The 26,559-nt window shown below is 43.2% G+C and overlaps 2 protein-coding genes across 5 annotated transcripts in view; one reads left to right on the top strand and one right to left on the bottom strand.

Moving 5' to 3' along the window:
- The window catches only part of CMSS1 (cms1 ribosomal small subunit homolog), a 360,808-nt gene that overhangs the window by 125,294 nt on the left and 208,955 nt on the right, over positions 1-26,559 (top strand). The gene's annotated exons all lie outside the window — the stretch shown is intronic.
- FILIP1L (filamin A interacting protein 1 like) overlaps positions 1-26,559 on the bottom strand; it is a 296,405-nt gene that overhangs the window by 114,667 nt on the left and 155,179 nt on the right. For 2 of the 3 annotated variants that reach the window (XM_054044746.1, XM_054044701.1), the window contains exons 1-2: positions 6,192-6,334; positions 221-494 (exon numbers count right to left, since the gene is read on the bottom strand). In XM_054044746.1, the coding sequence (XP_053900721.1) occupies positions 221-494; positions 6,192-6,319 (402 nt within the window). In that variant the 5' untranslated portion in view covers positions 6,320-6,334. Of the gene's footprint in view, positions 1-220; positions 495-6,191; positions 6,335-26,559 lie in introns of those variants that run through there. The other variant, XM_054044711.1, reaches the window with a different exon arrangement.

The raw sequence follows: 26,559 nt of genomic DNA, 5'->3' as shown, positions 1-26,559 counted from the left end.
GGGATGAGTAGGGAAAGTCTAGTGTTTGTTTTGGGTTGGGATTTCTTGTCTGTGGTGTATGGATGTACTCTTTTTTTTATGTACTCTTACATTTTACATTTGTATACCTGCACCAATTATAATAGGTATACTATCTAAAATGGGGGAGGGGGAGCATATATTTAGAGTAGATTATGCAATGAGCCTACAATCTGGAACATAAAACAAAAGAAGACTGCACCTGTAATTCACCCTCAAGCACACTAAGAAGAAATAGCAGGTCATCTCGAGAGAGGTCCTCTCCTTTCTTGGAATATCTTTTTTGTTTTTTCTCAGATTCGGGGCTTCTTTGGATGGTGCTGGTTTCTTCCTCCTTTTGTCCCCTTTTCATGTTTACTCTCCCAGCATAAAGAGTATCTTCCTTATGGTGGCCTCTTATCTTTTGTTGGCACTGTTTTGATTTGGTTGCACTTTCTGTGCTGTTACTTCTGGAGCGCATGTGTATGTCCCTGGACCTGGAAGGAGGGGGGAAAAAGTGAAATATTTTAACCATCATTGAACATAGAGAATTACCGGTGGTGGCATTCACCTCAGAACAGAGGGTCCACAAAAGTCTGCATATGCCACTTAAGTGGAACAGAAGTCCTATATTAATGGTGTAAATGGTTCATGAGCAGACTGACCAAATCTTCTGGTGTAAACAGGAATCTTCCTGACACAAGCAAAAAGCTTCCAACTCCTGATTTTTTAATGTTATATCCTGCAACAGCAATACTCCTTTTCCTGCTTGGTCCCAGCCATTCCAATCCCTTTCTCAGGTGCCTTACTGTGGGCCCTGTGGGGGAATTGGAGGGTTCAGTGCACTTCTCTCTGTGTTGGTGTGCATGCAGCTAGTCCCGCCCCCGGCAATAGCAAGCAGGAGCTCACACACGCTCACATGCGCTGGCCATTCGGGCTATCTCGCTTGCGCTCTGCAGCAGACACGTTGGGGGGGCGGGGAATGTTGACTGGTTGCAAAGTAGTGCTGGGTATCTCTGTGGCTATACTGCTCTTGCCAGAACTGTGACCACTGTGCACATTCAGCAGAGATGCGTCAAGGAGGCATGTGTCACATGCCTCTGGCCCACCACTGATCTCTGAAATTAGTTTGAAATGTTGGTCAGTATTTCCCTAGGAGCTTGTGTGAACCTACTGCACTGGGATGAACTTTGCCCTGAGGATCTAAGTGGATCTTAACTAGGGCATTGTGCCTTGCTGAAATACTGTCTGCATCACAGGAAACCCAAATTCCAGTGTGAAATATAGACGATGGGAATTTCACTTGAGATAGAAATGTTGCAGGTAGGGCAATTTGGATTAAGAGTGTTTTCACTGAGAAGAAATTTATAATATACCATTCTCTGCTGCTATTGGATATCTTTATGGATTAAAGCTCTCTCCCTTTTTGGTAGTAAGCTTTTAGAGTTGCCAGATAAGGCACAGATGACAGTGCCTAGCCTAATGGAGCCCCAATCCTGACTAGGCCTTCTGAGTGCTATTATTTATATATCTATTACATCCTAAACATTGTTGTCAATAAATTAATACTCTTACAAACATTAAATAACTCAAGGAGCTCAATCTACTCAGCTTCTCAAAAAGAAGGTGATTGGATGACTGTAACACAGTCTATAAATGCCTGTAGGGGGATCAGAAACATGATAATAGAGGTCCCTTCAATCTAGCAGGCAAAGGTATAATTGGGTTCAGTGGCCAGAAATTGAAGCTAGATAAATTCAGACTTGAAAAAAGGTGAAAATATTTAATAGTGAAGGTAATTAGCCACTGGAATAATTTACCAAGGGTTGGGGTGGATTCTCCATCACTAGAAAATTTTAAATCAATATTGGACATTTTTCTAAAAGATCTGCTCTAGTTCAATCACACCTATTGGATTTGAAATAGTAATTAATTCAGGGAAGTCCTGTGTTATGCAGGAGGTCTGACTAGATGGTCACAGTGGTCCCTTCTGGCCAAAATCTGTGAATAAGAATACTCCAGCAGAGTTCCTCCTTTTGTCTGATCCTGAGTGGAAATCCTAATCCTAGATTTATATCTTTAAATAAAGTCGGCTCCTATGATCATAACATAACAAATATAGTAGCAGTTATGGTTTCACTGCAGGAGGAAGATTCAAAGAGTAGGAGAGGGGAGAGAGCTTTTATTTCAACATAAATATGGGTTGATTAGTTAAAAGTGACTAAGAACATTTTGGAAAGGTAAGTGGAGTTATGTATCGCTGGATATTTTCTGTGGTGGTAAAGTCCCATTGTAATAGACACATAATAGTTTTAAAGTATTCTTAAAGTCATCACAGGAGGAAACTTACGGTATTCCTTCTGGTCTCCCAGAGCCAGAATATAGCAGTTTTGAGGCAAAGTGCTTGGGGATACCTATTTTATCAGGTTTTGCATTTGCTAGTATAAAGTTGGGGTAGGAGCTCATTGTAAGGCCAGCACCACCTACTGCATCAAGTCCCTCCTCAAAACCTATCTTTTCTGTAATATATTCAGAAGACTACAACCTAATAATGGGTAGACAGGTGGCATGTTGTGATTACTGCTTCATTGGTTAAGAATTGTGCTTATCCTCATATTTCTGTTAACCTGTTTCTTATCCCACTACCTAACCCCACCCCACCCAACATGCTTGTTTGTATTATCGGCCTGTTATGTCTTGTCTTTTAGATTGTAACTGCTTTAGTACCGGGATTGTTGTTTACTATATGTGTGTACAATGCCTATCACAATAGGGCCCTGGCCTGGCCCTCTACAGTCTAGGCATTACCACAGTAAAAGTGGTCAATAAGAATCATATCAACAAATACAGGGGTGATGTAGTAAATCAATTATCTGATCACCTATACACCATTATTCTGCACGTGTAGAATGCCATGAAATGCATAAATGATGTACAAAGCCCTTCTTTATTTTTCTTCTAGTGGATTCTGCATGTTCTTATGCAGGATCCTAAACTGCAGCTCCTGCTTGTTTTAAACTGATCGTTCCAGGGCTCAAGAAGGCATTTCCTCCCCCAGGTGTAGAATTGTCCTGTAGGCCAGATGCATTACAGGGAGTTTTCAGCTTCTTCTGAAACATTAGGTTTTGGCTACAACCAGAAGCAGGATTCTGGACTTGATAGAGCAATAGAGAAGCCTGGACCAATGTACTTTCATGGACCATTCCAAGAGGAAGCATTTCCATGATGAACTTATGGTTGAAGTTCTGGACAGGGCCAATAGGCAGGTCCAGCACCAAAGACAGGGGGACTTGTGGCTAGAGGAAAGGCATGGGGAGAGGCAAGAGGAAAGGCAGAGGCTGGCTGCACAGCTGAGGATAGGGTTTCAGTACAGGAGCAGGCACTTCCTTCACAGTTCCTGGAACAGGAATGGTGGCAAAGGGAGAAGAACAGAGCTCAGCAGAAAGAGAGCTGTTTAAGCAGCTGGTATCACTAATGATCACAAGAGTACCAGCTCCTGCTGCATCACCCACACCATGGCCTGAGTCCCATGTGATGCTGTCCAGAAACAACTTGGAAATCTCTATGGCTGGGTGGCCCATGCAAGCAAGCCCCATGAGCAGCTGGGCAGGGCAACTTTGCCCCATGCAGTCCTCGGATTGCTCCTTCCCCTGTGGATGCCTACATCCCCTCCCTGGCACCAAGTGCATAACAATCGGGAAGAGAGAACAGGGAACTTGCCATAGTAAGGAGTTTCTGTCTTGCAAATGGTTTACTTGGTTGCATTTGTTCATGTACTTTTTTTTTTTTTTTTTTAAAGGTCTGTTGTTACTGTTGTTTTGATGTGGTAATGGCAGCTGGCCTGCCTGGCAGTGGGTGAATGTTGTACTTTCCCAATATATGTTTATAAATTAAGCTTTTTATTTATCAAGCAAGTTTATTGCTATCAATGCATCACATCTTACAATGTATATTTCAAATAATAAAGTTAAACACATGATCAGGGACAATTAGGAATTAGTATGCAAAGACTATTCCAGTTAGTTACATCAATCTGTACTGTGACTTGCCCTCCCTCCCACATTGTTTGTGAATATAAGGTTAAAAAAAAAACCTTATTGTGCTGGCTTGCTGTGTAGTCTGTAATGGATGTCCTGGGCTACTTTGGGTCCCTGTCCATATTACAGCTGTGTGAGATGCCAGATGAATAATCATACACACAGATTATTAGGTTGCGCATTGAAAGAGTGATTTCTTTCTACTTTCAGATTTGGTGATCATGCTGTCAGTTGATTTTATATTTTGGGAAACCTCCAACTGTGACTGAAGAACCACCATTGAAAATCTTTGTTTCTGCAGACACTGTCCCTTTTTGTGTGTAGCAAACAAAGAACTACTGCAGGAGTGAAAAACATAGACTTCATCCACCCATCTTGAAATGCTTCCCTTTCTCTTCCAAAGTGTCAGATCCCTCCCCCGCCCCAGTTGCAACATGGCCTAATGGTTGACCTTCTCAGTGCTCTTGACAGTTTAGACAGACCACTGACTGCAGCATACTACACTGTGGCCACTGCAGAGAGATAATCCATTATAGTGCAGATTGGGCTGGTTTTCTGTAAGGTTAGTCAGCTTTTGAATGGTTCCAGTGTAATGGATAAACTGGAACAAAGTCATTTTTAACTTTCCACTTGTGTTTTTACCTTTTTTACATTGAGCAACATTTTCCACCCAGTTTTTTTTTTTTTTTAATAGGACCCATGAAGTACCATGAAGTTTCTGGATATCTGCTGTCTCATGGCACCCTAAAGGGTCTGTCATCTCTCCAGAGCCAGGGTTCTGAACATTAGCTTAATGAGTGGAAAATCTTTCTCTCTGTATGCCTGTCTCTCAGCTGTACGCTATAATAATCACATCAAGAGGACCTACTTACACCAGAGATGTCTTGCAACATGGTTAAAACACTCTTCCCTCTTGTAGCAGAGATGGTAGTTCACCGTACTGAGGCAACGTTAACTTCCCCTGTAATCCCCATTGGAGGACAGAGCTCTCCACTGTACCGCGTTTCATGGTCTATTCTTCCTTTGAGCTAACTCAGGCTCCCCATTACTCTGTACTAACAGCTAGGGTGGTACTAGAGCACAGAATGACAGCTGGTAGCAGCTGGGTAAGGAGAGGAGGAGGAGACCTGACTCAAAGCACACCATCTTGCATCTCTGTGTATTAATATTTATCTTTTGTAAAACAGTTGCTAGAGCAATGGTACTTGTACACTCTAGCTACAACTTTACAAGGGGATCAGGTGCTTGCTACCTATTAAGCTTGTCATCATTCCCATGTGGAACTCTTGCTGGCCAGCTAGATGATCTCTGCCCATTTACTTGCCTTCGGATGATGCGTTGTCTGCCTCCTTGGTAGTGTTTGCAGAGGCATCTTGGTGTACGTGGCAAGGTGATAATATCCTTGCTTACCAGATGCAGTGCAGCTCTGTAGACCCTGTCACAGTCACATTGTCAGACCTCAGTTGAGTGGGTATTAAATTGCAGCATTTCTCTCTCTCTCTCTCTCCAGTTGGAAAACCAGTTGAGAGAAGTAATTTCTTCAAATAGGTTTGAGACCTTAGGATCTGTTCTCATTGCAGGGGTCTTTAAAATTTCTTTTTTATCTCCTAACATGAATGTTCTTTTACATTTAAGAAAGAAATCTTAGTGATGGGCTAATCTATAGGATCAAAATATGCTCTCCTTAAGAGCCACAATAACAAATGATTGAATGTTTCTATAACATTAATTTGGTCTCCACCCTCTCAATCATATTGTGAGAGAGATGAAACTGCAGTTGTGTCTTTGGCAGCAGTGAACAAGCAGGTGGCTCAGAAATCCCCACTGTTTTTGTGGGAAAGACAGAAATATCCTGCAGAGATGACTTCACCACAGATACCGGAGGGTTTTAAGAAACATCCATCTTTTTTTTTTTTTTTCCTTTTCCCATCAGTATTTTCTCTCTTTAGCCAGTGATTGACTTATGAGCTAACAAAATCGCTCACAGGAGCAAATCTTCTATTAATCCCATGGTAAGGATCCTGGATTGTTGAGAACTTGATATTCCTTCCAAGAGTCCATGACTAAGCAAGGAATTATGTGTTTCTTTTTTTAAACCTCTCATTTAAAGGGATATAGTCAAAACAAGAGAGCTCTTTTCTTCAACAGCTAACTCACCTGGGAACTCTCAAGGATTCAGCGAGCGCTTCTGTTCCTCCACAGGGTCTGCAAGATGGAACTAGGTATTCAGGAACTCCAAGGGCAGGACAGGTCCCCTGCTTGCTCCCCAGTGAGTCTCTTGGCATGGTATCACAGGAGAGTCAAACTGCTGTCACAGGGAGAGAAAACAAGCAGCCTGGGTTTCTCTCTGTAATAGGGTCTTGTTAAAACTTGGGACCCCTGGTCTTAGCTTTTCAAGGATCCTGCAGCAGCAGTTTTACACAATTCAGGGGAGTAGTTATTCAAACTGGGCAAGAATCTGGCTCCAAGAGATCACGTCAAATGTTTCCAAAGAAAGAAAGAGAGCACCTTGAAAGCCATTTCTGTGGTGGAGCCTGGTATGTTCTTTCAACTGACTAATGTTCAGTTTAGCATCTCTTTGGCTGGGGGAGTCCATTTGCGTCAAAGGATGGCATCGGGTCTTTGAAATACATCAGAGAGAATTCTTCCATAGCAATGTGCTCAGGGTAAAAGTGGTGTGATATACCCTCCTTCCCTATAAACTAGGTTCCTTCATCACTATGCCTTGCTGAGATCTGGCCCTGGAAGCCAATATAAGCCAGCAAAAGAGCACTTAAAGCACGTCTCCAAAAAAAAACCTCTCCTAGGCTGATGGGTAGACTTGAGTCTTTGCATCATTCATGCCGTTCATGTACCAAAGAATCAGGCAGTGGGCTGTCAGTGCCACTGAAGTTCAGTCTAGCTTGTGCTTTTCCTCCCTTTTTTAAAGCTATGGAGAGCCTGGGAAAGGTCTGGAAGGATCACTTGAAGGTCAGACTGATTGATTGTGCTGAATTGGCATAGGAAGTCTTTTCTTTTTTTAACCAGAATTCTGCAGATATTGTACATACCCTGTAACTACTTTTCAATAAGATCTCTTGCTGTCAGTTTTACATTTTTGAGCCTTAATCTTCAGATCAGGGATCTCCAAATCTTTCATAGTGTGGATTACATCTTAATAGAAAGATGGTCTTGTGGATTATGATTACACCAGCCACCTTTCCTTGTATTGACATAAATCTGTTCCCCTCCCAGTCATGTTCACGTGGGCATACGTTCTTGACGTAGCTACAGCAGTTGCTTACATGGCAAAGTGATATTAGGAGATAATTGTGATGTATTTTTAGCTTCATATAATTAAAGTTAACAGCTGGAAACAGGGAGAAAGAGCCAATACTACATGTCCAGTCAGCCCTCATAATATGAATAGCGAGTACTCTGTGGCTTGCCAGTGGCTTGCAGACCACAGCTTCAGAGCCACTGATTTAGAAGCAATTTTATGTTAATATTGTGGTTTGAGAACTCGAGAATGCATGCTACAGTTACCCAAAACACACGTTAAAGTTTATTCACATTATCAGAAATGTTAAGTGCTATTAAGCATTCATGTTTAATTGTTTCTGATCTGTTGAAAGAGGTGTGTTTCCATTCAGAGACTACAAACCTCTTTCTGTATTAGATCAAACTTCACTAACAAAAATGTCCACCCATTCCCAATCTATAGCACCCTTATAAGGCCCAATCTTTTTCTTCTTGAAGTCAATGGCCAAATTCAGAGATGAGTCTAAGATTGTGTAATTTACACCTTCTGCCCCCACCTTACACAATTCCCAACTGCTGTATAGATATACTCTAAGACTTAGACCATCACCCAAAGACACACACGTTATGTTACACCTTCCTGTTAGTTGCTTTTCTTGCTAAACCAGCCTTTTTCACACACCTCTGTTACACCAGCTGTACCTCTAGATTAAGTAAAGGTGTTTCAGCTTTTGTATGTGGGTGGTAGTCTGAGGAATAAGAATGTACACCAGTATAATTTACATGCTGGAAGGAAGTAGACTTACTTAGATTCCCCTTTGAATTTGGCCCATTTGAGGATTTTGCCATTGATTTCAATACAAGCAAGATTAGAATCAGTGATTCTGAAGTTAAATCATTTGATACCTGTGTATTATAGCTTGTCTGTAAAGTAGTGATGAGTGACAAGGCTCTGCCATTATACGGCCCTGTTTTCAAGAGTTTATAACTTTTGGGGAGAGGGAGATAGGTTGCTCTTAGCTGAAATTTCTATTGCTTATTCTCCCAAAAGTGGGTTATGGGGAGGTTTGTTTAACTACATTCAATTGCTTATGAGATCTCAATGTGTGAAGGGAATATTTTTTCACTATTTAAATGATTTGTATGCTTATTTTATATTCAAACACTTTTAAAATAGGTTCTTTCTAATACTTTGAATTTACCATGGAACTTAGTCCTCAGTGAGGACAAGTGATTTTGATGTGATTTGAATAAATTTGGTTAGAAAATACAGTTCTAAGCATTTAAAACGATGGGCTGCATTATCTTTTACTCCCTTTTTAACAAAGATGAGATGCTCACCTGGCATCTTCAGTATCACCCATTGAAATAAAATGCAACTTTCTTCTATTTCAGTTATTATGCCAGGTTGCATTCCAAGTATATGTATTTTTGCCTTTTTTATGAGCTTAAGACACAGTTCACATTATTTAATATAGCTTTTGTGGTTTAATATTTATTCTGCAGCTGCTGTAATTTAGCTTTCAGTATATAATTATTCTGTAATTATAGGACTATTCAAAGCAAAAGCTGGAAATACTGCTACATGAAAAGAAAATGTTCCTACTTTACAAATTATGTACCTAAATGCAGCCTTTATCTATGTACCCTAAAATGAACTGGACAACAGACAACTGTGTAGCAGAAAGACTCAGATCTTATATTTTTACAATACTTGAAGATAAATATGACCCATGTATGGTTGGGGTTTTTCGTTTTGTTTTGTTTTTTTAAAGGAGAAAAGAGAATGGTATAGCAAAGGTAGACTGGAAACTTGTGTTTTCTCTTTTTCAGACATTCAGCGGAATTGAAAGATGGCAAATTCAAAGCTGATTAAACAAATACTTTTCAAATGGCCCCCTTAATCTGCGATGCTCTCATTACCACAGAATATCACTGAGGTGGAGAGTTTAGCAGGATTCAAGAAGGAATTAGACATTAAGGGGCAGGTGGCAAATGCCCCCAGCTAAGTATAAAAGGTGACTTTGCCAGAGGGCTGGAAGTTGTGAAGGAATGGAAAATTATATTAAGGTCATAGGAGCAATGAGAGGGAAAACAATGAGCAGACTCCCCCAACATCTTAGATATCTATACAAGAGGAATGACGTAATTGGCATCACAGAGACTTGATGGGATAAATTTCATGATTGGCATACTGGAATAGAGGGTTATAGTTTGTTCAGGGAAAAATGGGAGGAGATGTATTGCACATCAAGAATGTATACACTTGTCCTGAGGTCCAGAAGGAGGTGAGGAGTGAAGATGAAAGGGGGAAAAACAGGGGTGATGTTATGGTAGAGGTCTACTGCAGACCACCAAATCAGGAAGAGGAGGTGGATTAGGCATTTCTAGAACAAATATCAGAAATATTCAAAACACAAGACCTGGACCTGGTAGTGATGGGGGACTATACCTACCCAGACATCTTTTAGAAAAGTAATGGCAAAACACAAAATGTTCACTAAGTTCTTGGAATGTGTTGAGGATAACTTCTTGCTTCAGAACATGGAGGAAGTAACTGGCATCAGTTTTCTCTAAGAAATTTAATTGTGAATAGATGCTTAACATAATTTATATTAACAACAAGAGGGAAGAACGCAAGCCAGAATAGGAAAGGACTGGTTAAAGAATATCTAGATAAGTTAGATGTATTCAAGTTGGCAGGGACTGACAAAAATTTACCCTAGGGAAAAGGAACTAACTGAGGCAATTTCAGAACTATTAGCAGTTATCTTTGAGAACTCATGGAGGCTGGGTGAGATCCCAGAGGGCTGGAAAAGAGAAAACATAATACCTATCTTTAAAAGGGGGGAGTGAAGGGGATCCAGGAAATTACAGCTTAACTTTGATACCTGGAAAGATACTGGAACAAATTATAAAACAACCAGTTTGTAAGCACCAGAGGATATTAGGTTGATAAATAACAACTAACATGGATTTGTCAAGAACAAATCATGCCAACCCAACCTAATTTCCTTCTTAGTGGTGTAGTGGATGCGGGGAAGCAGTAGACATAAGCTTGTTTTCATAAGGCTTTGGACACAGTCCCACATGACATTCACATAAGTTAACTAGGGAAATGTGGTCTAGATGAAGTTATTATAAAGTGGGTGCATATAACTGGTTGAAAAACCATACCCTGAGTATCAGAGGAGTGGCTGTCTTAGTCTGGATCTGTAAAAAGCAACAAAGAGTCCAGTGGCACCTTATAGACTAACAGACGTATTGGAGCATAAGCTTCCATGGGTGAATACTCACTTCGTCAGAAGCATGACCTGAGTAATTATCAATGGTTTTCTGTCAAAGTGGGAGGATGTATCTAGTAGTGTCCCACAGGGGTCAGTCCAGGGTTTGGTACTATTCGATATTTTCATTAATGACTTTGATAAAGGAGTGAAGAGTATGCTTATAAAATTTGTGGATGACACCAACATGGGAGAAGTCACAAGAACTTCAGAGGACTGGTTTAGAATTTAAAATGACCTTGACAAATTGGAGAATTGGTCTGAAGTCAACTAGATGAAATTCAATAAAGACAAGTGCAAAGTCCTTCACTTAGGAAGGAAAAATCAAATGCACAACTATAAAATGAGGAATAACAGAGTAGGGGGTAGTACTGTTCAGGAGGTTATAGTGGATCTCAAATTGAATATGAGCCAAAAATATGTAGGAATTGCGAAAAGAAGCTAATATCGTTCTGGGGTGTATTAACAGTAGTGTCAGAAGTAAGACACGAGAGGTAATTGTTCCACTCAACTTGATGCTAGTGAGGCTCATCTAGAATATTGTGTCCAGTTTTGGGTGCTAATCTTTAAGAAAGGTGTGGACAAATTGGAGAGCGTCTAGGGGAGAACAACAAAAAAATGATAAAAGGCTTAGAAACATGAGTAGGGCCCTACCAAATTCGCAATCCATTTTGGTCAATTTCATGGACATAGGATTTTTTAAATTGTAAATTTCATGATTTCAGCTATTTAAATCTGAAATTTCATGGTGGTGTAATTGTAGGGATCCTGACCCAAAAAGGAGTTGCAATATTATTGGGGGGGGGGGAGGTTGTGCTACCTCTACCCTTACTTCTGCGCTGCTGCTGATGGCGGTGCTGCCTTCAGAGCTGGGCAGCTGAAGAATGGTGGCTGCTGGCTGGGAGCCCAGCGCTGAAGGGAGAGCCGCCGCCAGCAGCAGCACAGAAGTAAGGATGGCATGGTATGGTATTGCCACCCTTACTTCTGTGCCGCTGCTGGTGGGTTGGTGCCTTCAGAGCTGGGCGCCTGGCCAGCAGCTGTCACTCTCTAGCCACCCAGTTCTGAAGGCAGCGCAGAAGTAAGGGTGGCAATACCACAACCCTCCTAAAATAGCCTTGTGACCCCCCTGCACCTCCCTTTTGGGTCAGGACTCCCAATTTGAGAAACACGGGTCTCCCCTGTGAAATCAGTATAGTATAATGTAAAAGCACACAAAAATCAGATTTCACGGTCTGTGACATGTTTTCATGGCCGTGAACTTGGTAGAGCCCTACCTATGAGGAAAGGCATATTTGGCATATTTAGTCTTGAGAAAGGAAGAGTGATGGGGGATCTGATACGTCTTCAAATACATTCAGGGCTGTTATAAAGAGGACAGTGATCAACTGTTCTCCATGTCCACTGAATGTAGAAGTAGTAGTAATGGTCTTAATCTTCTGCAATAGAGATTTAACTTAGATATTAGGAAAAACGTTCTAACTACAAGGCAATTTAAATGCTGGCATAGACTTCCAACGGCAGTTATGGAATATCCACCTTTGGAAGTTTTTAAGGACAGGATAGAGAAACACCTGTCAGGGATGGTCTAGGTTTATGGTCAGAACAGGTAGATGGATTTGATGACCTCTCAAGGTTCCTTCTTCCAACCCTATATTTCTATGATTTGTATGGATAACAAGAATGTCCAGGGTAGTATATTAAATATTTAAAAAATGTTTTGGAAGGGATGTACGCTTTCGTGCTTCAGAGCATAAAGCAGACTCTTACTTATCAGGGTTAGGCTTAAGCAGAATCTTTCCCGATGGGCAGGTCATTCCATAACTGCCTAGTGCAGGGTTTCTTATACTTTCTTCTGAAACAGCTGGTATAGCCTACTGTCTTTGACAGGCTATTAGTGTTACTGCTACATTGTAATTATTTATACAAAATTGTATCCACTGGATAGTTTCTTGCAGTGCTACTTAACTGGGCAAAATGTATTCATGTTTAAAACATCTTTTCAAAGCGGCCATATGCAAAACACTATAATAGAGTATAGAGAACAATTCTGTAGAGAGAGGTGTACAAAAATGAGCTGATACGCTCTAATGTGACTTTTCCATGTCTGATTTCTGTGATTAAATCCATCTCCCCACTCTCCTTTTTACCTGCCAGCGTGCTACTCGCAATATGCGGATTATCCCCTTGTGGTGGTAGGTGGAGTTGCTCTATTAAAGCAGAGTTTGTGATAAATTATGTGGTGATGTCTTTGTGCTCTCCAGTAATGTGGCCTAAAGTATTCTGAGAACTTCTTGCTAATCTGATCTCTCCCACGATAATCCAATTTAAGAAACAGATGGTTTTATAATGTCAGATTTATAGTTTTAGGTGAAATAAGAGGAAGCAACCACCATGTTTTTGGATTTTACTGTTTCGATTTTTTTTAAATATTTTTTTTCTTAAAGAAAAAAGTCGTTGTGGCCTCTAAGTGCACATTAGCTTCCTAACCACTTGTGTCCATCTCTAGTCCCAGCTTCAAAAGACAGCAATGGGAACTCTATGCACGTAGAAGAAATGTAGAATAGGCAACTGAGATTGCTGTGTGGATTGAAGAATAAAACTGTACCCTTAATACAGCCCAGTAAGCGTTTCCTAATTTGCTGCTCTTTTTCTTCAGGGATAGTTTAACAAGCATAACTGCTGAGATCTTTCTCTGTGTGGGAGTGTTCTCTTCAGCATTGCTCTCCTGCACACATGAAAATAAACCACAGGCTTCTGAATATCCTGAGAATAGTTTCTTCAAAGGAAGATCAAAAGTGTTTACTAATGTCTGATGAGGCCGCATGCCTGTCTCGCTCATGAACTCATGTCTATGGTGAATGTGTTAAAGGACAATCAGGATCATTATTCTACTTGTTTGATCATTAGCTACTTAGTTTGAGCGTAAATGACTCTTGTTTGGAGGGGGGAAGAGAAAAAAAGCCGCACAGATGTTCCATAATTTTATCAACACATGAATAATACAACTATGCACAAGCCCAAACCTCTGTTGTGCTTCCCTTGCATTGTGTGGGATGATCTACTTGAACTTCAAACAAAAATACTTGGCATTTTTCATGTTCAAAAGTGCTGTAGAGACATTAACTAATTAACATTTTAAAAATTCAGTTGTATAAATTTTTATGGATTTTACAAATGATGTAAAATATCCAGTTTTGATTTGCAAGAGTTCATCAAAACTTTGATTTTGGCTTGTATGGGTGTCTGGATTCACCTGTTTTTTTCCACGTAAACCATACAAAACTAAGGATCACCCAAGTTTGCTCTAAAAGTTTTATCAACTTCGCTCAAATCCAGCATTCTCAAACTTTTGAAAGCTTGTGCTCTTCTTTCAGAAAATGGATCAATTTGTGTTCTTCCGCCCGTCCAATCTGCAACTTTGCCCTGCTTTTAAAGGCCTACCCATCTTAATTTATGCAACTTTTGTGCCCTTTGATCTCTCCTTTGTACTTCCTAGGAGAATGCACCCCACTTTTAAGACTGCTTAGAGCAGCATTTCTCATTCCAGACATTTTATACCATACTCATCACCATGGTATCTAAGCATCTGGATTTCAACAAAACTAGTTTGAGATTCAAGTTTGTAATTAATCCTAGGGTGTTGGATAGGCTGACCAGATGTCCTGATTTTATAGGGACAGTCCCGATTTTGGGGTCTTTTTCTTATATAGGCTCCTATTACCCCCTACCCCCTGACCTGATTTTTCACATTTGCTGTCTGGTCACCCTAGTGTTAGATTTCATAACAGATTTCACACAGCCCTCATAAATGACCTTATCCTGCAGCCACCCAGAAATCTGAACGTAAGCCTCAAAGTTCATTCAATCAGAAATTAAACCATGTAAGTTTTCTTTTGTACTGTCACTTTAGAGCATTCGTCTAATTCATAATATGGATTTTCCTTTTTCATTATAAAGCTCCAGTTCAGATGTAGTTTGTTCAGTGAACCACTCCATTGTGCTGTAGTAATTAGAGGAATATTGTATTATCACAATTATTCACTTTTGCATATACTGTAATACAGAAGGTGTGATCTCACATGTTATTGTTCTTGTTCTCTGGTTTGTTTATTAAACAGTAATAATAACGAGTTTATAATTGTAAGTTAACACCTAGTCATGGTTATGCCAGACACAAATAACCTGCCCAAATTGGACAACAAAGGTCTTTTGTATTGTATAAGAAATATGCTGAAAAGCTGCTTTCCTGGATCTGTAAACTAACATAAAATAGAAACGTTAAAAGCATTGCAGGGTTTTTCCCACCCTTACTCCTGCCCTCATGGCGGGTCATCCAGTATTTTCCATTTTTTTTCCAGATTTAGGGCCCAATTCTTAAAGGTGCTGAGCACCAACAACACCTTTTGAACTGAGACTAATGGGACTTGAATCTGTCAAGATCAGGTCTTCAATCCACTTGATGACCTCCCTCCCAGAGAGTGCTAGATCAGTGACTCTCAAACTTTTTTACTAGTGACCCCTTTAATATAGCAAGCCTCTGAATGCGACCCCGCCTTAAATATATATAAAAAAAGTGTTTTTAATTTGTAACACCATTATAAATGCTGGAGGCAAAGCGGGATTTGGGGTGGAGGTTGACAGCTCACAACCCCCCATGTAATAATCTCATGACCCCCTGAGGGGTCACAACCCCCAGTTTGAGAACCCCTGTGCTAGATCCTGCTTCCTGTGGCACTGCCCAGGTTAGTCAGAGGGCAGGAATGTTGAAGAGTGATAAGAGCTTATTTCCCTATCCTCTGAGGAAAGAATGCTGCTCCATCATGCACCCAGCTCTTGCCAGTTTGTGACACAAACACTGATCCTCTGCCAAAGATCCACTAGGCAGGGCTGGCTGTGGCTTTTTTGCCACCCCAAGCAGAAAAAAAAACAAAACAAAAAAAAAAAAACGGGGCAGCCAGAATGGCAAAGCAAAAAAACAAACAAACCTGTGGCGCAGCCGGAGCAGCAATGCAGGGAAAAAAAAAAACCCTGTGGGGCAGCCGGAGCCAGGGTGCAGGGGGACTCCCTGCACTGCAGACGTGCCCCGGCTAGGGGAGGGAGTGGGGGAGAGAGAGAAGGTGCCCCGGTCGGCGGGGAGGGAAGGACACGGGCTGCCCTGCCGGCCTTGCTACAGACCTGGCACCGGCTGGGGCAGACGGAGCGCGCAGCCCGCTCCCAGCAGGGCGCTCCCCTCCTCTGTGCCGCCGCCCCCTACAGGGCGGACGGATCGGCGAACAAAACAAACAAAAAAGCGGCCATGCTGCCCTAGGATTGGGCGGAATGCTGCCCCATAGAATCTGCCACCCCAAGCACGAGCTTGCTTGGCTGGTGCCTGGAGCTGGCCCTGCCACTAGGACCAGGTCATCCTTTCACTTGCCAGCATTCACAATGATAATACACTGCACTGTATCTATTTTTACTAGGAGGCCCCAGATATGCAAGGTACAAACATCATCTATGAAGTTGTGAGCATTCTCATTTCTCAAATTCAATTAGAGTTGAGGGTGCTTTCTACTTCTGCATGATTGGAACTTCAGATTGTAATCTCTTTGAGGGCATGGACTTTTTTTTTTTTTTTAAACCTCATTGTGCAAACCGTCTGTTGATTTCATTGACAGCAGGACCATGCCCTTTGTTTGCTACTTTCTACCTATTGTAAAGTGCACAAGGCCCTCGGCAAATAAATAATAATGTGAAGAATATAGAAGTCTCCATGTAGCTTATCACTTCAGCTCTATTGTTGCTTGCTACTTTTTTGCAAGAGGTATTTTCATTGAGATTAATTTTCTCTTATTGCCTGAAATGAGCCTAAGTAAAATCATGCCTCTGGCTCTGAGTGATTGTTTATATATTTTATACAGTTAATATTATTAATTGGTGGCTGTGGCTGTACATATTTGGCAGGCAAATAAAGGGGAGCATGAAAAGTGCAGATTTTGAAAGGTAACTATATAAGGTGAAAATTCTTTTTTGTCTGTGTTCAGATTACAGGTTTTATAAGCCATGATATTCATTATTATTTATTGTAGTAGTTTACAGTTTTAGACCCTTCAGCTCTCTTGGGAATATACCCAACTCCAATGATGTAACTTTGGAAAATGCAATAAAAATCCATTGGAAACCACAGCTTTCTAATAGGAAGTTTCTTGAAAGCAGTAAAACTAAATTGCCTCCACACTGAAAAAGGAAGTGGAATGGATGGCTGTACGCTGGGTAAAACTGACTCTTGTATGTCCCCAATTTTCTTGGTAGAAATTTTGTGTATCTAGGTTATCGTGTCTAGTTGGAGGGGCAAAGGGTGGAACTTGTAAATTTCTTCTGTTATTAGATAGCAGGCTTCACAATTCCACTACATAGGCTTCATACTTAAGGAAGTATGTTCCTGATTTGCAGCCACAGCTGTGATTTCATCCTGTTTTTGATTATGTTGTAATTCAGTCTTCTGAGGGTAACATGTATTTCAGAGGCGGCTTTGAACACATTGTCATTTGTTCCTTTCTTTGTTTTTCTGCTTGTTCAGATAAATATGGTTGTGGACAATTCCTATCCTGATGGCTGTTGGGAGTCAAGGATAGGGGGAAAACACAGAAAGACACATGGCTATATAGTGATACTGAGCTACAGAAGTGGCATGGTGTGGGGAGATCTCTGATTACTCAGTTAGACCAGGAAATACATGGCACAAGAAGATTCTATGGGAGTTTATGGACTGATCTTCAACAAGAAGTCAAAGATGGTTTTGCCACTGACTTCAGTGGGAACAAGATTGGGGCCTTTATTGGTTGTGGTGAGTGGCATTTTGATGGTGGTGGGACAGACTTGGGCTTTATGCAGTTGTTTGGCTGGAGGTGAGATGTTGGAGACAGAAACATCACATGTGGTTAATACTTGCATTCATGCACAAATCTTCCACCCTCCAAAAAGTTAAACAGACATTGGATCCCACCCTAAAAGCTACTGGGAACTGTTTCAGAGTAACAGCCGTGTTAGTCTGTATTTCATGAGGTTGATGGATTTCCATTCCATACGGCTAAATGCAGTGCCTTGCATAATGACAAGTTTCAGAGTAACAGAGTAACACGGCTGTTACTCTGAAACTTGTCATTATGCAAGGCACTGCATTTAGCTGTATGGAATGGGAACTGTTGCGCACCCTCAACACATATATTACTTTAGTAGGAGTTGAGGTTGCTTAGTGCTTCACAGGGGCACTCTAGCATTTTGTAGGATTGGACCCTTTATCCTCAATGCATAGTCTTTGGTGTTGCCCTTTATATATTCAGAAGTGGCTCAGCTCAGGTGCTAATATGCTCACTTCCTTATGAATCTCGTCCATCACATCCCCCATGTTTGATGGCGTAGTGCACTTTTCCCATTCAGTCTAGATACATAGGCTCAACCCTCCAGTGTGAGACAATATTCGTATCAGAAGAAAAAATTCACTTCCAACATCTAGGAGGTTAATTTTGTGAACATTTGCTTAATTTTTTTTAAAGGTGCTTTTGTTGATGTTTTATTCCTGAATGGTTAGAAATGAGTAATTCTAACAGGCAAAAGGTGCGTATTTAGTATTAAGACACACTAGCAGATTAAAAGTATATATTCTTTCTGTAAGAGAATAAATTTTCTTAACACTCTGTTCTGATCAATTCAGTTTTTGTTGCGTGAATAAATATTTAAAACATGTTAATAGTGGAGTGGTTTTACCTTGATTAAGAGGATATCCAGACCTGAACAACCTCTGGTTTCAGTATATGCCATTTAGAATGGAAGGCATGGTCACAGGTAATAAATTGGAATATTTCTCTGACAAGAGAACATTACTTTTTTTCTGCACTCTGATTATGTGTAGTTAGAAAAAGCAGAATTACTCTTATTAAAAAAAAAAAAAAAAAAAAAGGTTCCTTCCTCCACTCTTGCTACTTAGCAAAGCACTGTAGAAATCAGGGTACACCTGGTAGAATCCTTTGACCTTTACTCACACAAGTAATCCTGTTGAAGTCTGTGGGACTATTCACATGAACAAGGATTACTTATGCGAGTAGGGCTTGTCTATCTGGTGACACCCAGGGCTTGTCTACACTTGAAATGTAGCACTTCAGTGTAGATACTTCCTACACAAACAGGAGGGGTTCTCCTTTCCATGTAGGTAATCCACCTCCCCGCGAGGTGATAACTAGGTTGGCGGAAGAATTCTTCTATCAACTTAGTGCTGTCTACATGGGGACTTAGGTTGACTTAACTACATTTTTCAGGAGTGTGGATTTTCACACACCCCTGGGCGACATAGATAGTTCTCTCAGATTTTCTAGTGTAGACCAGCCTCAGGAAAGTGAATTTAAAGTAGTTTAGTTAAACTGCATTAAACTTCTGTGTCGACACTCGCACTCAGAATAAAAGTAGCATGTAGCCAAACCTTAAGGATTGCAGGATTGGGCCTTTATTTCTGCAACTCTTGTTGCCAGTATAAATCTGATGAAACATTTATTTATTTGGCTTTAAAGAGGCTATCTGGTCAGGTTCAAAATGTAGTTTATAAAGCTTAATATTAAACATATATGTCTTCATTAATTGTTTTAAGTTCCAGAGCAGACATTTTTTTTCTTTTAGATTTAGTAATTTCCTTGCAGCATTTCCAGTTGAAATACCAAGAGCGTCAGAGCTGGTGCATAGATCAAGAACAGTTTTCATAGTAAAATCTAAGGAAAATGCAAAAAGTAAACGTAGAGTACTGATGGTTACAAGTAAACAAGAATTTTTTGATCAAAATCCTTTCAATTTTAGTAATCTTGGATGGTGTTAGTAATGGAGGTAACAGCATTTTGTTTATCTAACTTACCTTACTGTACTGTCCTTTTAAATTGTAAATTGATCTAATAAATAGTGGGTTATTTGATAATTCCAAAGACTGTTTTAAATTTAGGGACCAATCCTGCAAACCCTATTAGGTATTAGTGCTCTCTCTTGGGAATGGTCCTATTGATGACAACAGGACAACTGACAGTAGTGAGCACTACACGTAATAATAAGTTGTGTTGAAATCATTAGGACTACTTACAGTAGTAAGTAGAACACCCAGTGCATTTTTGTAGGATTAGACCCTTTGTTTGCATAATTTTATTTGCATGCAAATAAAATGTTCTTTTAATGTAGACTTCAGTTTATAAAGGTACTTCAGCACTTGCCTAAAATTACAGTACATGAGCAGTTCCACTAACAAACTAACTATTCATATGCTTAACTTAGGCACATGATTAAATAGTTTGAATCAGGGTCACAATGAGGCCTCTTTAGGAGTGCTCTCTATACAGCAAAGAGTGTAGCAGGAAAGTTCATTGTTTGAATAGACTTTTTTAAAAAAAGTTAATCATTATCTCCCACCAGGGGAGCCATGTAAAGCTTCTGGTCTGTTTTGGCTAGGACGGAATGTTGTTCTTTTCTCTTCCTGCAGTCTGGGTGTATGTTCTTATTTAAGTGGCATGGTATATAACCGTTGGCTCACCTGCATTTGAAAGGTGACGTGGAAACCTTCCCATGGTTCTATATATACCACTTTGGGTGCTGTAGATCATCCTTGTTTTCACTTAAAAAAGTTGAAAAGGATGGTTGTGTATCATTTAAAAATGTAAGCATTTGTGCCTGGTTTTAAAGTGCAAATTGTGCGTAAAAAGGACATCAAAACAGATTGCTTCCCATTAGGGCGTGATTGATAAATGTTTAATATAGACAAATCCTTATCTCGATGGCATTGTCCACACATTTATTAAACCAGCAATGTCCCATTCAATACCAGGTCTGTGTTCTCCCTGATAATTGGGACTTGCTGGGATGTAAAGTCTAAGGTTTTGTACTGGATATAATTCAATTTAGCAAGTTTAACTTGACCCTAAATTATTATTGTTCAGGGCCTCATAAAAATAGTTTGAAGGGTTAGGCAAGACTACAGTAATAAATGTAGTGTGCAGACTTTGAAAAATATTAAGAACAGAATCCTTGTGAAGTTATACAGACCACCTGTGCAATACGTAACTGCTGAGAGTTAGACCCCCTTATGGACTTGTACAGTACTTGTAAGAAATAGCTTTGTCGAATTTGCAGTTGCCTGGTTAAGCATTGAGTCTGGGTCCTCTGCTCCCTCGGCTTGCAGACGTGACAATGGAATTATAGGCATTTTCTAGATGCATGAGTGCCAGCTGTACCCAGGACTGCTGTTGTGAGAGGGGAGGCACTTAGGAACTTTGTCCCCATCCTGGCCCCTGCTCCTGACTGTCTTAGAGCTTTGATTAGCAGCTGCAGACTGAGTCAGATCATCAGTTCCTTCCCCCTGCTAATAAACTCTCCAGTGGTAGTGGAATTCAGTTTGCCTCCCAGCTGCACAGCAGAGGGGCAGAGGGATAGGAGAATCTGCAGGTGGAAATGGGGAGGAAACAAGCTCTACCAAAACATATCTCTATGCATGCACTTTACCTCCAGGGAAAAGACTAAGGAGAAAATGAACCACACGGGATGTTTTAGTTGCTTAATGCACTTCTGGAAGGTGTGCAGATACTTCTGTGATGAGTGTAGTATAAGAAGCTGTATAGAACAGAGAGCATAATAGAGAGACTGTGTGTGGAGCTGCCACTTGGGCCCAGGTGACAGTCACTCCCTTGGGCTTTGTCTTGGGGATGAGGACTGAAGGGTGCATCCCTCTGTCACGCATTAGAGGCCCGAAAGTGAGAAAGCCTAGGGTGAGGAGAGGGCAGGGAAAGGAGAAGGGAGACCACTTGGGGGCCTGCTCCCATAGCTCATCCTGGTGCCTATAAATCCCAGCTGAACCTTTGACTAAGGCAGGGGTTGGCAACCTACGGCACGCGAGCTGATTTTTACTGGCACACTTCTGGCAGCCGGGGTCCCGGCTGCTGGCTCTGCTCAGCCCACTGCTGGCCTGAATGGATGGAACCCCCGGCCGCAGCAGGCTGAGCATGGCCGGCAGCCAGGACCCCGGCTGGCAGGGGCCGGCGGACGGAACCCCAGATCGGCAGCGGGCTGAGCGGCTCAGCGCGCTGCCGGTCTGGGGTTCCGTCTGCCGCCTGCCCAGCCGGCCCGGGATCCCGGCTGCCGGCCCCTTTCATCCTGCTGCCGGCCTGGGTGAATGGAATCCTAGGCCAGCAGCGGGCTGAGTGGAGCCGGCGGCTGGGACCCCGGCTGGCAGGGGCCGGCAGACAGAACCCCAGACCGGCAGCGCGGGTGGCAGACGGAACCCCAGACCGGCAGCGGGCTGAGCGTCTCAGCGCGCTACCTGTCTGGGGTTCCGTCTGCCGTCTGTCCAGCCGGCCCGGGATCCCGGCTGCCGGCCCCTCTCATCCTGCTGCCGGCCCCTCTCATCCTGCTGCCGGCCTGGGTGAATGGAATCCTAGGCCAGCAGCGGGCTGAGTGGAGCCGGCGGCCGGGACCCCGGCTGGCAGGGGCTGGCAGGGGCCGGCAGACAGAACCCCAGACCGGCAGCGTGGGTGGCAGATGGAACCCCAGACCGGCAGCAGGATGAGCCGCTCAGCCCGCTGTGGGTCTGGGGTTCTGTCCGCCAGCCCCTGCCAGCTGGGGTCCCTGTCGCCGGCCCCGCTCAGCCCGCTGCCAGTCTGGGGTTCTGTCGGGGGGGCCCCTGTAAATGTAAAATTTATTACTGGCACGCGAAACCTTAAATTACCGAAGACTTGGCATGCCACTTCTCAAAGGTTGCCGACCCCTGGACTAAGGGTATGTCTACACTGGCAGAGTTACAGTGCCAGCAGTTACAGCACCACTCAGAGAACGCTGAAGGGAAACTGCTGTTGTGTGTTCACACTGTCAGCTGCCTGCACAACAGTGTGTTCACACTTGCAGCAGTATTTGGAGTGGTGAACTCTGGGCAGCTACCCCACAGAGCATCTCTTCCTCTTCTGCCGCTAAGAGTTGTGGGAAGGCGGAGGGGGGTCACGAGGCATCCTGGGTCCTGTCCCAATGTCCCAAGATGCACTGCTTTGCATCCCAGCAATCCCTGTGCTTCTGTCTGCATTTGGTGCCATCTTTCAACGGTTTGTGTACTGCGCGCCCTCTCTCTTCGGGCTGCAGAAATGGATCCCGAACTGTTGACCAGAATGCTGCTCACTCTGACCAATACGTCACGAGTGGCAGTGGAGTTATTCCTAAAACTACAAAGGTAAGAGGAGTGCAACATTGATCTTGCCACGTGTAGTAGCTACGACACGAGATTGCTTGTGGCATTCACAGAAGTGCTGACCACAGTGGAACATCACTTTTGGGTTCGGGAAACAAGCACTGAGTTGTGGAATCACATCGTGATTCAAGCAATGGCTGCGGAACTTTTGGATGAGGAAAGCCACATTAATGGGACTGTGTGAGGAGCCCTCCCCAGCCCTGAAGCTCAAGGACATGAGGATGAGAGCTGCCCTGTCATTGGAAAAGCACGTGGCGATTGTACTGTGGAAGCTGGCTACTCCAGATTGCTACCGATTGGTCGTTAACCAGTTCAGAGTGGGAAAGTCGACCGTTGGACTCGTGTTGATGGAAGTGCGCACGGCTGTTAATCGCATCCTGCTCCAAAAGACCGTGACTCTGGGCAACGTGCGTGACCTTGTGGATGGCTTTGCACAAATGAGCTTCTCTAACTGCGGAGGGGTGATAGATGGCCCGCATATTCCAATTCTGGCACCAGACCACCTAGCCACTGAGTACATTAATCTGAAGGGATATTTCTCTGTGGTTCTCCAGGTACTTGTGGATCACCGTGGGCATTTCACGGACATTAATGCAGGCTGGTCTGGAAAGGTGCATGACGCACACATCTTTCAGAGCACTGGCCTGTTCAGGGACTTTCTTCCTGGACCAGAAGATCACCACAGGGGATGTCAAAATGCCCATTGTGATCCTGGGAGACCCTGCCTACGCCTTAATGCCGTGGCTTATGAAGCCATACACGGGGCACCTTAACAGCAGCAAGGAGCGGTTCAACAACAGGCCGAGCCAGTGCAGAATGACTGTTGAGTGTGCTTTTGGCTGTTTAAAGGGCCACTGGCGCTGCCTATATGGGAAGCTGGACCTAGCCAATGACAATATTCCTATGTTTATAGCCGCGTGCTGTACGCTTTATAATATTTGTGAAGGGAAAGGTGAAAGCTTCACTCAGGGCTGGACCACTGAGGCTCAGCGCCTGGAGGCTGAATTTAAACAGCCAGCGACCAGGGCTATTAGAGGTCCATAAGGAACAGGGATCCCTTGAGGCAGCAATTTGAAGCTGAAAGCTACAAATATTTGTTGCTATGCTCGGGAGTGCAGTGCTTGTAATGCTAGGAGGAGATTGTGATTGGTGCAGATGATGCACTATGAAGGTTTAAGAAAATTGCCTGTTGCTTTGCAGGGCTCTGTTTACTTTCAATTAATAGAATAAAGATTGCTTTCACACCAACACAATTCTTTTATTAAAAATCAACTGGAGGACAGAGACAAACCAAAAGACACATCAGCACTAAGGGAGATGGGGGACGGGAGGGTCCCAGGAGGAGGTGAGGTCCAAGGGTGGTTAAAGATTTTTGTATGTCCGAGGATCATATCCAACCCTCCTTTGGAATACAATGCAGTGGGTACTGTACTTCAGCAGGGCTAAACTGCGGAGGGACGGGTGTTGAGTGCAGTGGGTAGTGGGAATCTGGAGTGCTGGACTGTGAGGGGGGAAGAGTGGAATGCTGCGGGTATAGACTGGAGCCAGCAGGTTGATAAGAGTGTGTTAGTGGTGTCTGGGGGCCCCATGGGAAAGAGTTTTGTGATAGCGGCTGCAGGGGAGGGCGGGCGCGGAGGTGCTCGGTTTGCACTGCTAGTATCGCTTAGAGCATGTCCTCTTGGCGCTCCATAATGTTTAAGAGCCACTCCATGACTTGACTCCATTCCTTGACTTTAGCAAAGCTTTTGATACGGTCTCCCACAGTATTCTTGCCGGAAAGTTAAAGAAGTATGGGCTGGATGAATGGACTATAAGGTGGATAGAAAGCTGGCTACATCATTGGGCTCAATGGGTAGTGATCAATGGCTCCATGTCTAGTTGGCAGCCGGTATCAAGCGGAGTGCCCCAAGGGTCGGTCCTGGGGCTGATTTTGTTCAATATCTTCACTAATGATCTGGAGGATGGTGTGGACTGCACCCTCAGCAAGTTTGCAGATGACACTAAACTGGGAGGAGTGGTAGATACGCTGGAGGGTAGGGATAGGATACAGAGGGACCTAGACAAATTAGAGGATTGGGCCAAAAGAAATCTGATACGGTTCAAAAAGGACAAGTGCAGATTTAGGAAGGAAGAATCCCATGCACTGCTACAGACTAGGGACCAAGTGGCTAGGCAGCAGTTCTGCAGAAAAGGACCTAGGCGTTACAGTGGATAAGCTGGATATGAGTCAACAGTGTGTCCTTGTTGCCAAGAGGGCTAATGGCATTTTGGGCTGTATAAATAGGGGCATTGCCAGTAGATCAAGGGACATGATCATTCCCCTCTATTCGGCATTGGTGAGGCCTCATCTGGAGTACTGTGTCCAGTTTGAGCCCCACACTACAAGAAGGATGTGGAAAAATTGGAAAGAGTCCAGTGGAGGGCAACAAAAATGATTAGGGGTCTGGAGCACATGACTTATGAGGAGAGGCTGAGGGAACTGGGATTGTTTAGTCTGCAGAAGAGAAGAATGAGGGGGGATTTGATAGCTGCTTTCAACTACCTGAAAGGGGGTTTCAAAGAGGATGGACCTAGACTGTTAATCAGTGGTAGCAGATGGCAAAACAAGGAGTAATGGTCTCAAGTTGCAGTGGGGGAGGTTTAGGCTGGATATTAGGAAAAACTTTTTCACTAGGAGGGTGGTAAAGCACGGGAATGGGTTACCTAGGGAAGTGGTGGAATCTCCTTCCTTAGCGGTTTTTAAGGTTAGGCTTGACGAAGTCCTGGTTGGGATGATTTAGTTGGGGATTGGTCCTGCTTTGAGCAGGGGGTTGGACTAAATGACCTCCTGAGGTCCCTTCCAACCCTGATATTCTAAGATTCATGGCTTCATTCTGGCGTTCCGCGTTCTCCTTTCGGTCCCTCTTCTCACTGTCCCGCCACTCCTTCAATTCCTGTTTCTTGGTGGCGGAGTGCATCATGACCTCACACAGAAAGTCCTCCTTAGTTCTTCGTGGCTGCTTTCTAATTCTGTGCAGCCGTTCAGCTGGCGATAACAAAGAGGGAGGCTGGGCTCCCAAGGTCATAACTGTGAAGCCAAAACGCAACATTTTACAGAAGCAATATTGTTTGCAACACAGAGACCACTGATTCAGTGATTTAAAACACAGCCACTATTCAGATCCCTGTCACTAACTGGCTGACCCCAGGCAATCACACATGAGCCACAAGACCCCCAAATTGGTGAGTAGCCGCAGGGGCAAGAGAAATCTCTGTTCCCAGACCCTACTGTACGCTGGGCATGTGGCTCTTGGGGAGACCCAGTGCTGTAGCGGGGGCCTGATAATCATTCCTGTCCCCACATTTTCCACAGGCTGTGTTCATTATGGAAGATACCTCACTGCTAATGTTGAGCAGGGAATCAAGGGCGGGTCTTCTTCAAGACTGCAGCTTCTGCCCTGGCCCTTATGCAGCTCGCCTGTGTGCAGCAATGGTCCCCCCAGTGACGGCAAAGTTATCTTTAATGGGGCAAGAAACAAAGCAGCTCTGCCAAAGAACCTGCGGCAGCAGATTGCCCAGTATTTCCATGAGAGATTCCTGGAGATCTCGGAGGGAGATTCCCGTGAAATGAGGGAGTCAATCAGCACTCTGTTCCGCCGCTCAGACTAGGCATGTGGGGGTACGTGCATCATATAGACACAAGCCTGCTTTCTGCAACCCTCCTGCCCCCAACAACTTGCTTTAGTGATTCCCAAAATCAGATCCACTTCCCAGGGGTCTCTTCTCC

Source organism: Malaclemys terrapin, chromosome 1 (assembly GCF_027887155.1).
Source record: "Malaclemys terrapin pileata isolate rMalTer1 chromosome 1, rMalTer1.hap1, whole genome shotgun sequence".
Taxonomy (NCBI): Eukaryota; Metazoa; Chordata; order Testudines; family Emydidae; genus Malaclemys; species Malaclemys terrapin.
Note: the sequence above shows the minus strand (reverse complement) of the source record. Positions and strands in the feature narration are given on the sequence as shown.